Source organism: Euleptes europaea, chromosome 2, assembly GCF_029931775.1.
Source record: "Euleptes europaea isolate rEulEur1 chromosome 2, rEulEur1.hap1, whole genome shotgun sequence".
Lineage (NCBI taxonomy): Eukaryota > Metazoa > Chordata > Lepidosauria > Squamata > Sphaerodactylidae > Euleptes > Euleptes europaea.
In genome coordinates this window covers 76,292,367-76,307,071 of record NC_079313.1, presented here as the reverse complement: position 1 = coordinate 76,307,071, position 14,705 = coordinate 76,292,367, and the positions used below count along the sequence as shown (strand labels likewise).

Here is a 14,705-nt window from a genome sequence, read left to right as displayed (position 1 = left end):
TATATACACACACATATATCACAATGTATGTGTACCTGGAGGCTGTGGCCAAGTGTTGCCTCTCAATTTCTGACCATGTAATTTGCACATTATCAAAAGAAGGTTCTTACATGAAAAATGCACCTGAAAACCAAAAGTAGAACACAGAACACATCAAAATACTTGGGAATTCCAGATGCTTTTACAAGGACATGTCCCAAAGTTTAAATTCTATTGAATTCATCAAAGCTTGTTATTGCAGCAATTCAAGGTAAAGGAATTTTATCCTCAGCTTTCACTAAGAATTTTATCATTCTCTGAAAACCTTAGATCAGGAGTGTCAAACTCAATTGTTATGAGGGCCGGAAATGACATAAATGTCACTTGGTTGGGCCATGCCTTGCCAGCCCAGATCGAGGGGGGGGATGGCTGCCTCGGCTGGCCAGATAAGAGCTCTCAAGGGGCCAGATCCGGCACCCAGGCCGTATGCTTGACACCCCTGCCTTAGATCTTGATATTCTAATAAAGAAACATTTTAAATAGTTTGTCACCGCCACTTACATATATTGCCAGGACTTTTAGAAACCCCTCTTCACTTTGGAATAGCAGATTGACAAATTTCTGTCAAACAAATTAATCTTTAATTAAGCTTTAGATAAGATTTGCAAAAAGTAACATGAAATAGGGTATAGGTTAGACCTATACACCACTCAATTTCCAAATTAAGATCGCCTACCGATTTCTACTGCATGTTTACAGATCCTTCAAGAACTTGAAATCAGTGCAAGACTTCTGCTTAAAAGCTTACACTATTGCTAAAAGTCAATTAGCTACAAAGCTTGAACAGCTAAGTGCGTAATGAAAGCAACACAGCACATTCAATACTATTCCAACATTCTAAGCAAAATAGTTTCTTGGATAGAAAGACTAGAAATTGTGGCTGCTAATGATTGATAAGCGCTTTAAAAATACTGTTAACTACAGTTAGGTTATATGTTACTGCTTTATTTTGAACTACTGCTTGGCAAATGTTAAGTTACTAAAAATATTGACCACCAGTTTTTATGTAAACTCTATTTAGAATTGTCACATATAATGGATGATCTAATTTACATCCCACAATTGTGCCTCAGTACCATGGGAGATGATGTAATCTACCTGCACGACTAGTATGCATAGCCACAAACCACATTAATAATTTCAACATATTAAGCCTGTAATTTGTTTTATTAAATGCTACCAAACCATAATGAGATGGTCTTGTGGTATGTTTCTTTTATTATATATATATACACACACACACATAACACAATCAATATGCAAAGGCCCTTCCCAGGGAAACTGCAGTATCTATCCCTATTTGCAGCAGCAAAGGAAAAGAACTTATAGGTGAAGTACCCAGAAAATGTCCAATCTTCTTGGAGTCCGAATATACCAAAAATTATCTTGCCATTATTTTCTTTATATTTATTGCAAGACTAACTACATATAACATACGAACGTCATGATGTGACCTCATGGGTCAGTGAAGACTCGGTGATTGCACTGGGGACTACATTTACCTAACTACATATAATTCAAAACACACTTTGTAGAAATCTGACTTTTAACCATCATGCTGGGAACAAAACCTTACTTTTATGATATGCTACCAAATGTTTACTGCAGTATCATTATTTCCAGATATACACATTTCAGTAGGAATTGGCTTAGACGGCTATTTAGATTACAGAAGTCTAGGATCCCATTTCTATGTTCTGCCCCAGAACCATATTATGCTATAGTAGTGGCTCCTCTGACTACTTTTATCCAAGCCTCTTAAGTTCACTACCAACCAAAGCAAATGGAGCTATTTCAGGTTATAGGGACACAAATAGTACCAAAATTGTATGTGTTAAGTTACTCGTATACCCCAGCGAGTTAGTTCTCTTTCACACACATGGATACTAGTTTGAAAAAGGGGTATTCTCTCCTATAAATAAATTCTGCTATCAGGCCTGTGTAGTCTCAGTGCAGCCTCCCGCAATCAGAGTTATTCTGCAGAGCAAATCTACATTAACAAATATTATAATAAGCTTTCTGCAAGAAATAAAGTTCAACTATATGCAACAATGCAGGTCCATTATCTTGGACCTTAGAAGGTATAACCTTTTAAGTTAAAAGGTATTTACAATAGCCATAATTATTATTTCTGAGACCGAGTTCCTCTTTGACTTGCACGTAGTTCTGGTATCTTATATGTTCTTGATTCAGGTAAGTATCATTTTGAAAAAATGTCAGCATCTTCTTCACTTTTCAAGGATTTGCCCATACCAATGTATTACCCAAGTAAGCTCCACAATATAATAAAAAAAGTCAAGTGAGCGCCTGGTAAGCTTTCAAAAGTAGAATGTAGAGTTCCTGTCTGGGTCAAACTGGGAGAAGTCCAGGTAACAAGTATGTTTTTCTAGGCATACTGTAGAACAGAACAAACCATTCTGGAATCTAATAAAATCTCTGGGTCAGTGATCATCTTTAGAGTACCCCACAAACACTGCTTACATGAACACAATCCCAAAAGCTTTAAACTCGTAACAGGAAATTAGTATAAAAGAACACACTACACAGGTATCCACAATAAAAACAGTAGCAAAAGCACTGTTATGCGGAAGTTCAATAGCTCATAGGTAATTAGATAAATTGGTATGTCCATATGTCATTCTCCAAGTAATCCAGATAGGTAGTACTACTTTAAATTTGATAATCTATGTATCACACTAAGAAATACACATTTTTTTACATATCCACAGGGCCACTGCATAAGGATTAAAATGCAGAGAATGTCTGCTTTTATGGGGGGGGGATGATGAATCAGGTTCTCAGTTCTCATGATTGTGCAGGGGTGGAAAAATCAACCAGTCTTTTGAAGCCTCAGTAGTCTGAGTACGGATGAGCAGGACACTAAAGTCCTCTCCTTATGACTATTACCAACTCTCATGGCCCACTATTTATAACTAACATTCATTTTACTGTTACTTTCCATTCTCTCATCTCAGTGTTTTCCAAACAATATAAATCCTCTGAAAATAAGCCTGGGATCACAGCTCTCATGAGTAGACTCATACAAGCTTACTTCATTTACATAAATTATTCTCAGCACATTTTTAAAAATCTTTTGGGATGCAGGAACTACATAGCCCAGACCACCTCTCACCAAATAATTCATTAGATGTGATGGACAGTTGGGGCATACTTTCAGATTACACATGGCTAATGAAAAGTTTACCAGACAGATGTGCTTTTATAAAAAATGGCACATTTAGTAAAAGTTGAAATTGCTTATAGAAGCAAGATTTTAAGGAAAAATCTCAACTGTTATGTAAGGAAAACAATCCACTTTGGCCAAAACTTGGAGTACCATTTTCAGTTTTAGTAACTATATTTTGCTACATAAAAATGATAATACTCTATACATTCAGAGAAGAACAGATGATAACCATGGAAATATAGCACTACACTTAAAAGATAGAGAAGGAATATGATGGCAGTTTAAGTATCCAAAATATCCTAAAAGAAACAGCAAGTGGTTTTTACATGCACCAGAGGAAAGATCAAACTTCAAAGAAGTGTTTAAACCACATCTTAAAAGATTTTAGCTATCAGAAAATGTCTCCAAATTCAATGAGCATTCTGCAATGACAAAGTTCTTTTAAGACATTACGGAATGGCCTTCTCTGGAGATTTACATAAGTATGAATGAACATCATAGAGGTGGTTAAAGTCTAAGAAATCATGTTTGATATAAATGATTTCGGAGATTACTTTTACAATTGAGCTAGAACAGTCCAAATACTTGAGATTACATATTTGTATGACGACCAGAATTTTGTAAAAAATTAGAGATCTTAATGTTCAACTTTTAACAAAAAATATAATTGCCTTTTCCATATTAAAGCTGTCCCAAGAATCCCATGTCTGAAGTGTTTAAAGACTCACAACCATAACTGTGATATGAAAATTCCACTAACTTCTGGCTCTTCTCTCAACCTAGTCCTCCCCAGGCACAAAAGAAATGCTATACCAAAGAAAAGTCAGAACAATACAGCTCAAGAACCTGAGATTATTACAAATCTACGTTAAATCTTACAACAGACGTTAGTATATACAAGACACTTAAACTGCAATGCCATGCATACTTACTTGGGAGTAAGCTCCACTGGACTCAGTGAAACTTATCTCCAAGTATACATGTCTAGGATTGGGCTGCAAAAGTCGTCGTCCCCCCCCCCCGAGTTATAACGCCATTGAAAGCCACGGCAGAACCAAGAGCTAAAACAAAGGTACTCCCAAACATTACACTGAGTGCATATTATAACCCCCCCCCCTTCCAGCCTTAGAAAATGACACACAAGCTAGCCTTGGGAAGAAAAAAGTTGCATGTAAGTACAGATACACAACAAACAGAACTTTCAGTAATCTGAAAAAGAATGTATACTCCAGACTTTGCAGCCTAAACGCAAGCAGCTCTCCGATCTTGACAAAAACGAGGCATTTCAAACGTCTCGTTTAAACAGACAAAAGAATCGAGCAACAACGACGTCTACACTTCAGAACATTTATTTGCCTCTTCAGCAACCAATAAGCAAGAGGAGGCTTGCTGTCCCACCAAAAAGGGAGAACAATGAACTTTTAACACTTGACACTGGTGTTTCATCAATACGCGCAGCCCTTTTCACCAAAATTAAGTCTCCCTTAAAAAAAAAGGGGGGGGGGTGAGTGCAATCCATGCCTTACCTGGAGGATCCATTTCAATATAGAATATCAACTCGGTGGAGTAGGGCATCATCACCTCCCTCCAGTCCGTATCATCGCGATCCATATCCCACACCGTATTGTACATGGTGGCAGGCAGGCAGGCAGGCGAGCGATCGCTGGGATCCCTCTTTTGTCAGCTTCTCCCCACCCCCCGCTAATAAATAGCACGGCAGAGCATTCAGAAAAGAGAAGAAGAGGCTTCTTCGCCGCCCATCGCACGCACAGAAGAAGAAGAAAAAAAGCCAAGGGAAGAAACTTTCGCGACGGTTTCCTCAAGGAAAACCACTCCCCTCTCAGGAAGCGCGAGGGAGCAAAAGAAAACGCTTTTATTAATCCCCTCCTTCGGGGAAACGGAGGAGGGGGTGGGGAAGGGAGTCACTTTAGTCCAGGCGTCCTCGCCGGATCCGAATTTAAAGAGCGAGGGTGAAGGAAAAGAAAAAAAAGATACGAGCAAATATATGTCTCTCTCTATATATAATGTTCGAAAAGGCGTGAGCGTAGAGGCAGTCTGAGGGTTTTTTAAAAAACAGACGTGAAGAAATCTCACTGGGGTTTGCTCCCCTTTCTTTTAAAGTGATCCTCCTGGCTTCCCCCGAGGCGAGGATGCAGCCATGGAGCCCGGAGGGGGACGGCCTCGCTTCTCTAGCGCCTCAGGACAGGGCCGAGCCGACCCCCCCGCCGACTCGGCGCCGGCCGCTGCTCCCGCCGCGCACCAGCTCCGCGTCGGCGCGCGCGCTCTCGGCTGCTCGGCGAGTCCCAGCCCCGCACGGCTTCATTTTAAAGAGGCTCTGAGGGCCCCAACCGTCGCCAACCGCCTCTGTGCCCGGATTAGACTCCGCCCACCCGAGGGGAAGCGCGGGAGGGACCGAGCGGACGGGACGCCCCGCCCACCCCTCCTCGGTTAACCCTCTCGTGCTCGGACGAGCGGAATTGCACTGACATTCCCCCGACTTGCGGAGGAACAAAAGATGCGAGTCGGTAAACTTCAAAAAAAATCCAGGCTGACCTAGGGCGATCTTTTCAGAGTTCGCACGTACTGTGGGTGGTTCACGGGTGGCAGCAGCGTTTTAAGGTAGATGCCTCCAGCAGGAGCAGCAGGCGATGGAAGCACCGTGCAAATGTAGATTCCCCACTCCACACACACACACACACACACACTCTTTGCTCAGAGGTAGATCTGCTAGCATCAGAACATTCAAGGCTAGGACACGCTCTTCAGTGTTTCCCTCCTCTTTCCCTCCCAAACGGCTCACAGAAGATGAGGCAAAAGATAGTATGTATCTGCTTGCTGATATTACTGGTATTACTGAGGAGAGTATGTTACTTTTGGCCACATACCTCCTACATGTTCATGTGAATCATCCCTGCCAATGTGTGTGCTGACTCTGGGTGACAGGGCTGTGTGATTATGCATTACTCCTGAATGGGATGCTGCATGTGGAAGAGACTGGCCGGATGCATGATGGCATACTGTGCACACATGCAATGTTATATTGTATGCATCTACCTACTACAGGACAATCCCATTGTTTCCAGTGGGGTTACTGCAAATTAAGTGGAATGTGGAGACGTACATTATTTGGTAAATAGACAGCTTTGAATGCTCTGGTTGTGGGGGGTGATATTTAGTCAGGATGGATAACAGCGGTAACTAACAGTTGTATCTGGAGCAATTTTGGTGGTGGGATTATAGAAGCTAGTTTATCTTAATTGAAGCAAGAACTGGCACATTCTCTTTTGGTTCTTTATAACAATCCAGGTATTGAGTAAATCACACTGTATGTATAGAAGTTGGATTGATGTGTAGAAAGGAAGAGGATAACAGCAGTAACAAAACTTCTGCATACTACAGATAAAAGGATTTTGGAACACATACCGGTATAGGCTTTAGCGTTTAGGGTATTGTGTGTGTGTGTACGTAGCAAACAGTGTATCTGTTATATTTTACTTGTGCTGGCAGCTGGGCAAAAAAAATGTCATTCACACTTAGTTATGGATCACAGTGTTTCTTTGCTCCATGAGATAAATCAATTTCTTTCAGATTAGTTCTGTTAGTCAATGAGATTGCTAAATCTCTGGGTTACAGTTTCTCTGACTTCCCCTGTTGCAGTTTTCTGTGTGTGTTTAATGATATGTGATTAAGTGCAACTGGCTGAAAGTTTGTAGTTTGCAGCCTAGTTCAGCCATATTTACTTGGTAGTAAGTCCCACTTTGCTCAATGGGTGTTACTCCCAGGAAAAGGCAATTGCTGGTCTCATTATGGCAGGCTGGGCACAATGTTCTGTTTGTGTCTGTGTGAGAGATTGAACAATATGAACATTTTATGCATTTCAAGAGGTTGGGATTGTGATTGTTAAACTAAAATTGTATGCTTCATTGACAGGACATGTTGGGGGCAAAGGGCATATGCTTATGTAGCATTTTTTGAAGTGAGATACCTTCCATCCAGGATTAGGATCAGGTCAGGACCTTTATATGAAATGAGAAAATACATAGATTTTTTATCCATCCTGGTCATTCCTAATGACAAAGTGCTACGATGCAGTAGTATTGTCTCAGCTGTCTCCTCCCTAATCACTCTTTCCTCATCTTGTTTGGTAGTTGCTCATAGACTGGTATTTGCAAAATCATTAACATTTTGGAGTTGTTGTTGTTACAGTTTCTTATATTCAGAGTAGTCTAACAGAACACATCTGCTTCCATACATTTTACTAATAATAGATAATGAAATTAAATTTAGAATCATGTCTATTTCTAGAGAAAACTTAGCAGGACATACATCACATGTATATTATTTTTCACAGGGAATTTAGTTGTTAATACCCAGCCACACAGGCGTTTTGTGGTCCTTAAGGATATCAAGTAGGAAAACTGTGTATGCACAGTCATATCTGATAAGTACACACGTATCGACTTCATCCAATGTCCACAGGGAGTACACATCTGGGAAGAAATCACTTATTTACCATCTGCAAGCTCTTTGTGTTAGTGGTTTTTATATCTAAAATGGGCTTCAGTCTCCTCACTTGATTAGTTATACTAGGCTTTGCAGGCAGGCTGAGCTGAAGCATCCTCTTGTTTCTTGGTGAGAGTCTGCTTTAGTTTTGCACATAATAATGAAGTAGTTTGTGGACAAAAAACATGCTACTGTCCTTAGAAACTTTAACCTGTATTATTACTGCTCATACGGCTTCTGATGGCACAGATGTTTAAGTATTTCAGAGGCTACGGGATTATTATTTTTTTCCTGTGCTGTAGATGGAGATAAGTTATTTAACCAGTCAGTTAAGTGACAACACAAATAAATGAACTCGAGTTGGGAAACGTGCCTGAACTTCAAGTGCTTTGTCTAGAGAACTTTGATTAAGATGACAGCAGACACGAAAAGTTGCGCGGCATCCTTTTAAACATGTATGTATAAATTTCTAGGCATTTCTCCCCCTTATTTTAAGGAGCCAAGTTAGATATTCAAGTTTTGGCTAGCTGCCAGGATGCACGCCTGCTCGACGGGCGGGAGGAGGGGGGCTGGATTAGCTAGCCCAGTTTGCGAGAGCCGCTTTGCTTGTCTTTTGTCTGAAAGAAAGCATCGAACCTGCGGATTGGTTGAAAGGCCCTCTGCCTAACTAGCCAATAGGAAGGCTAAGAAGCAGGCCGGCTGGATGGGGATTGGCTGGGAACCCCAGTTACTAAGCGGGACAAAGAAAGGAGGGAGAGGGGAGGGGGGAAAGGGGACGAAAGAGCTTGTTGTATCCAACCTCCCTTTTCCTTCACAGTACTGCCCCCCCTCGTTTTACTAAATGGTGCTTCGCTACCCAGAACAATAGTCACACGTGATGAATTTCACGAATATCAACTATGAGATCTGGGTCGGTTGTACAGATCTTAAGATCTACTCGCCCTGCATTGGATTATAGCCGAAAAATCAGGCGCTGTGCTCCCAAACGCTGACTAGATGGAAATGCCTGCAACGTCCCCCGATGCTCCCTCACCCCACAGCCTTCTTATTTTGGCGTTTGGCCCAGTAGCCCCAGTGCCCCTTACAGCTGCTTGAGAGACTGAAGCCAGCAGGAATTTAAATTCAAGTTTTTCGAGTGACTTTACAAAAAAAATTAATGAATGCCGTTCTAGACAGATAATTTTAAGGCTACCTACAACGAAATCCTATGTGCCTTTAAAATGTTTTGCATCAACTTTAGGCATATAAACGTTGCTCCTAGCTGTTTACTATGCAATAATCTACAGATATTCAAGGAATAGTGGTAAAGAGAGAGCAGTACTCAGAAAGGGACATCCCTAAATGCAAGTTGCACAAATAATCTGAGTTGAGGTCGAACCTCATGACTGTCTGCGTGATCCTTTGAAGTACCTATATACAGAAGCAAATCCCACTGAATTCAATAAGACTTATTCCTTAGCACAGGGGTCCCCAACCTTTCTGAGCCTGTGGACACCTTTGGGATTCTGATGCAGGGTAGTGGGCACAACAATAAAATGGCCACCACGAGAGGCAGAGCCAACCGCAAAATGGCTGCTGCAGGAGGCTGAGCCAACCACATAGAGGAAGTCCACATGCAGTGAAGAAGAGCAGTAATTTAAAAATACACTGGAAAAGAGGAGTGAGAGAAAATAAAACACACATTGTGGTGGCAGCTGCCACTGAAACAATGTTGTTTTAATCTGGATAGCCCAGTGGCTCCCAAAATGGGCAGTACTACCCCCTGGGGGGGCGGTGGGATTACCTGGGGGGGAAGCTAAGAGGCAAGAGGGCAGCAGGGGGGGACTAGAGGTAGTCCCCTTCAACTGTGTTGTTCACTAATTTACAATAGATCAAGCCATGGCACCTTGCTTGCAAATTTGGTGGAAACTATCAGAATTTCCCCCCAGACTTTGAAGAGCTGGTACCACTGGATCAAGTTCTTCAGTTTTGCTGAATAAATTTCAACTAAAAAGTTTTAATTTGATTTTGAATAGATGTGCAATTAAGTGTTACTGTTTTGAAATTTTATTGTTATTGTCTTTTTTAGTGAGTCATGCTAACCCCTATTTTGAATAATGCTTTTTATAGGATAGGATAGGATAGGATAGGATAGGGGGCACTGGAGTTGAGTTTGTAGAACCGTGGGGGCTGTGGCCCGAAATGTTTGGGAACCACTGGCATAGCCAGTCAGATCTTCTTTGGCCAGTCAGAAGGCCTGCTGTGTAAGAGCCCACCCACTTTAAAAACACTTTGTGGGCACCAAGAAAGGTGTCAGCGGGCACTGGGGACTCCTGCCTTAGCATATATTTAGAAGGTCTTTCCTATGTATGGGTTTGTTGTGTGTTACTTTAATTTGCATTCCTCTACAGCCAGTTCCTAAATGTGTTTATTAACAAATATCCCACAGAGCTAATCTCAGGGGAACTTACTTCCTAGAAAGTATGCTCAGGACAATTTGCAGTTTTCATGCAACACTTCATAGGGATCTAGCATACTTGTTGCAGATAACCCAAAAGCCAGAAGTAATGTGATGCAGCATTAGGTTGTAAGCTGAGCTAGCAAGATACAGTGCAGTTTGCCATGGTTTTTCAATTAGATGTGTGAAACTACCCTTAGCAAGTGTAATAGATGGGCCTGAGTGAAGCTCAGTTGCAGAAATAAAAGAGACAGCTCTTTAACTAAGGAGAACAAGAGTCTTCTGGACATTTCCAAACAATGACAGGGGTCATAAGAGCATGGATTGAAGGGCACATTTTCTGTTCTGGTGGTAGAATCAATCTGATGTCATACTGAGAGGCAGTTTATGGTGTAAGATGTTAGAATAATAAATCTTGAGATATATGCTGCAGGACATATGCAAGCTACACATGGGAACAGTTATTTTAAAGGGAAAACAACACACACTGCCTATGAAATTACACTGATTCTTTTGACTGATTTTTGGTTTTGTTAAACCAGTGTTTCTCAACCTTTTTTGCGCAGTTCCCCCTTTCACCATTGTTCAGAATATAATTCCCCCCTTCCCAAGATAGTCATAAACTTTATTGAATGTCGCCGATTAAATTAAAAACAAACTACAATTTTACAGATTGTACATAATCTACAGGACATCACACTTGGCTGAATAGTATCCCAATTCCTCCCCTGGAACCCTAAAATCCCCCCCGGGGGGGAATCCCCCCCTTGTTGAGAACCCCTGTGTTAAACGTTCATCTTTGCTGCAAAATAAACATTCATGGTACAGCTCTCCCTATCTGATGTCTTGAGACACAGGGCTTAATTAAGACACAAGACTTAAAACGTGACTTCAGAATGAGACCTGAAAGAGACAACATTACTTCTTTAACTACTTTATTCCTCTGAAAACAAGCAATTAATAGTTTCTCCATCCAGAGCTTCTGACAACCATATTACACATTCTGATGATACAAAATGTGCACCAATTAACCAACCCCTTTGCTAAACACAGAGCTGTGGGTTTGGGTGAATGATGAATGTGAATAAAAATGGTGTTGCAAATTAAGAAAACTCTCTTCACAGAAGTATGGCAACATAGATTTTGAAGTTTACTCGGACTACTTGAACAATCTTTATAGCATGTAATTGAAAGAAAGCTGCTGCTACAGTAACCAACCTCCTTGATGGAGAGATAGCTGCATAAAAGCACAGGGCTTTCATTCAAGTAATTCGCTCTAGATAAATTAATTTTATATCCTTATTCACTCTCTGATTAATTTGTGATAGGCAGATAGGCTTTCTTTTTCATATTTTAAATAACGTTTCTTAGAGACGATTAAAATATGTCTCAATTTAGCATCCTCTAACAGAAATAGTGAATCCCAGAAGTGTTCACAAGATTACTTAACATTGATTAGGTACCCTTTAATGCTTTGGCATTGGCAATCAACAGATATACCTGCAATTTTCATGTATCATGCTTACCGTACAATACCACTGTAAAATCTGTTCTGTTACAATGTCACAATTACACTGTTCATCACAGTAATCAGAATGTCGTTAGTTAAACCATCCTTTTTTTCACTCAACAAAGAGGATAAGTGGATGGATTTATTTTATTACATCAGTGTATTCTAACTTGGGTAATGGTGACAGGGCAGAAGCAAGGGGGGATTATTCTAAATTACTTAATCTACAATAACAGTAGAAAAGAGCAAGAGTCCAGTAGCACCTTAAAGACTAACAAAAATATTTTCTGGCAGGGTATGAGCTTTCGTGAGCCACAGCACACTTCTTCAGATACAGCTAGAATGTGAATCCATCTGTCTTTAAATAGAGGAGAGTGAATTCAGACAAGCATTAGTATGTAAATGTTAACAGTATGTAAATGTGAATAGCAGGAGGGATTAGGTGTGGTATGCAGAAGAGTCTGTGATGTCCAGGGGAGAGATGGGTGTGGAGAAATCAGCATTGGTAATGAGCCATGAATGCAAGGTCTTTATTCAGCCCAGGTAAATGCATTGTCTTTAGTTAGAATATCAACTGTAATTCAGCAGTTTCTCTTTCCAATCTCCCTTTGAAATTCCTTTGTAAGAGAACTGCTACTCTTAAATCTGCAACAGAATGTCCTGGAAGGTTCAAATGTTCTCCCACTGGTTTTGGAATATTGTGGTTTCTGATGTCAGACTTATGTCCATTTAATTTTTGTCTAAGAGACTGACCTGTTTGTCCAATGTAGATTGTGGAAGGGCATTGCTGGCATGTGATGGCATAAATCATATTAGAAGATGAGCAGGAGTATGAACCTGAGACATTGGTGGGTCCAGAGATGATGTTCCTAGAATCTATATGAGGGCAAAGTTGGCACCTTGGTTTGTTGCAGGCCTTGGTGCCAGAGTCCATGTTCCTGTTAAGTAGTTTATCATCATGGGTGAGAAGTTGTTTTAGGTTAGCCAGCTGTCTGTAAGCAAGAAAGGGACGCCCTGGTATGACCCTGGTATCTTCTGTCATCCATACATTTCTGTATGTATACGGTGCTCAGGAGCTATGTAGTTCTTTGTCAAAGCTGATTGGATGGCTAACCATTATTCCCTCCTACAGGCCGGAATCGGTTCTTACAAAAAGGCGGGGATTCAGTTACAGATTCTACAGCTGAATTCCATGTACCCCAGGATTCATCTGTGAAAGATCAATTATCTTGATTTAATCCAGTGCTACTCCTTTCACAATTGGTTAGTTGCTATGCCTTTGATGGCATTGATCCCCCCCCCCTCAGTAAATAAGCTTTGCTATCAGAATAATACATTCTATTTAATAGACAGAATAAATATAGAATCGGTGCAATTTCATAGGTGGAAAGCTGACAATGGTTTGATATACCGTCATTTGAATTTTTAACTCTTTCCACTGACACTGTTCTCCCTGTGCTAACCCCAGTCACTAGCTACTGGTGTTACTGCTGATTTTAAACTTCACTTTTAAAATGAACATTTCATTTGCATTTTAAAGTTTTAATAATTATGAAATCACTGTTGCTTCACGTGGAAAAAGCTTAGAACAGACTGAGACACAATTTTTGCACTGAGTCATTGTTGACCCTGCCCTGTTAACATGCCACAATACCCCCCTCCCATGCTAGCCCTAGACATCTCATGAACACAGAACACACAAAGCTGCCTTATACTGAATCAGACTCTTGGTTCATTAACATCAATATTGTCTACTCAGACTGGAAGTGGCTCTCCAGGATCTTTGGTTGAGGTCTTTCACATCAGCTGCCCATCTGATCTTTTTAACTGGAGATGCTGGGGTTTGAACCTAGGACCTTCTGCATGCCAAGCAGATGCTCTTCCGCTGAGCCACGGCCTTTCCTCAGTTGCATTTAGGTTAGGCCCCCCTTCTGGTATCCTTAGTTCCCTCTGTACTGAAGTTAGAATTATGTTGTCCGTAACAGTGGTCAACTTCACTAGTTACTTTTGTATCTTTTAAATCATTTGCACATTTGTGGCTATAAATTCAAATAATTCCTCTCAGAGATAAAGGATTCTGTAAACACACACATGTAACTTGCTATGTGGCAAGAGTCCTTTCTTTATAAAAGGCTTCAGCGAACGCACCACAGGTTTAAAAAAAAAGCATTATATGCATTCTGGTTACAACTTAAGTGAGTAGACATATATCCCAGCTAACCTTTCATAGTGGTCAAATATCTTGCTCTAATATAGTGTTTCTTCTGTGGTCCAAATATGCCGTATTCCTTTGTAGCCTAAATGTTGTCTTCCTGCTGCAAGACCCATGATCTCTGGTCTCTTATAATAAAGATATCAATGATGAGGATGATGTTGATACTAAAAGAATAGAAGCAACACTCTGCCTGCACTCTGATGCAACAAAGGTTCCCCTTGTCAACTGCTATCTACTCTTTTTCATTTCCTTGAAACTGACAATTTATACTTTGAGGCGAGATTAAATATTAAAGACCTGAGTGTTTTCATGTGTTTTGGAAAAAGCCAGAAGAACTTCCAGTAGAATATGCTGAACACAGAAAAGCCATTTGAGCCAATCTGCTGGGTTGCTTCTGGGCAACGCTACAAAAATTTAATAACCAGCAACCTGATTTAGCTACAGTCACCCAGCACTGGTGTAAGAATGGCAGCAGCCCGTGGCAAAGTGCATGCTTGGTGGTGAAAGGCATGGGTTGTATAGTCCTCTTTTGCGTCCAGTACTAAGGGTCATCTTGTTTCAAGCTGTTTAAGAGAAACAATCTGGCCCGCATATCCAGGCCAGTGTTCTCCGCAACCCAATAAAGGGGATGGCCAATGAAGGCCCTGTAATCAATTGCATTTATAAATATGTCTTGAGTCTGCCTAGGTGGGCCATATTTATAACCTATGATTAGGATCGTTCACTCTACTCATAGGATTAGGTCCTGGGTAGGTTTCAACCCTGTTATGGATGTAGTGGAGAATAAAACATAATGTTCAGTCCAGCTTCTGGA

At 40.8% G+C, this 14,705-nt stretch overlaps 1 protein-coding gene across 2 annotated transcripts in view; it reads right to left on the bottom strand.

Moving 5' to 3' along the window:
- The window catches only part of PIK3R3 (phosphoinositide-3-kinase regulatory subunit 3), a 293,502-nt gene that overhangs the window by 33,621 nt on the left and 245,176 nt on the right, over positions 1 to 14,705 (bottom strand). The window contains exon 1 of one of the 2 annotated variants that reach the window (XM_056844283.1): positions 4,753 to 4,858. The exons of the other annotated variant lie outside the window; for it this stretch is intronic. Within the exon in view, the coding sequence (XP_056700261.1) occupies positions 4,753 to 4,858 (106 nt within the window). Of the gene's footprint in view, positions 1 to 4,752; positions 4,859 to 14,705 lie in introns of those variants that run through there. 2 annotated transcript variants of the gene reach the window in all.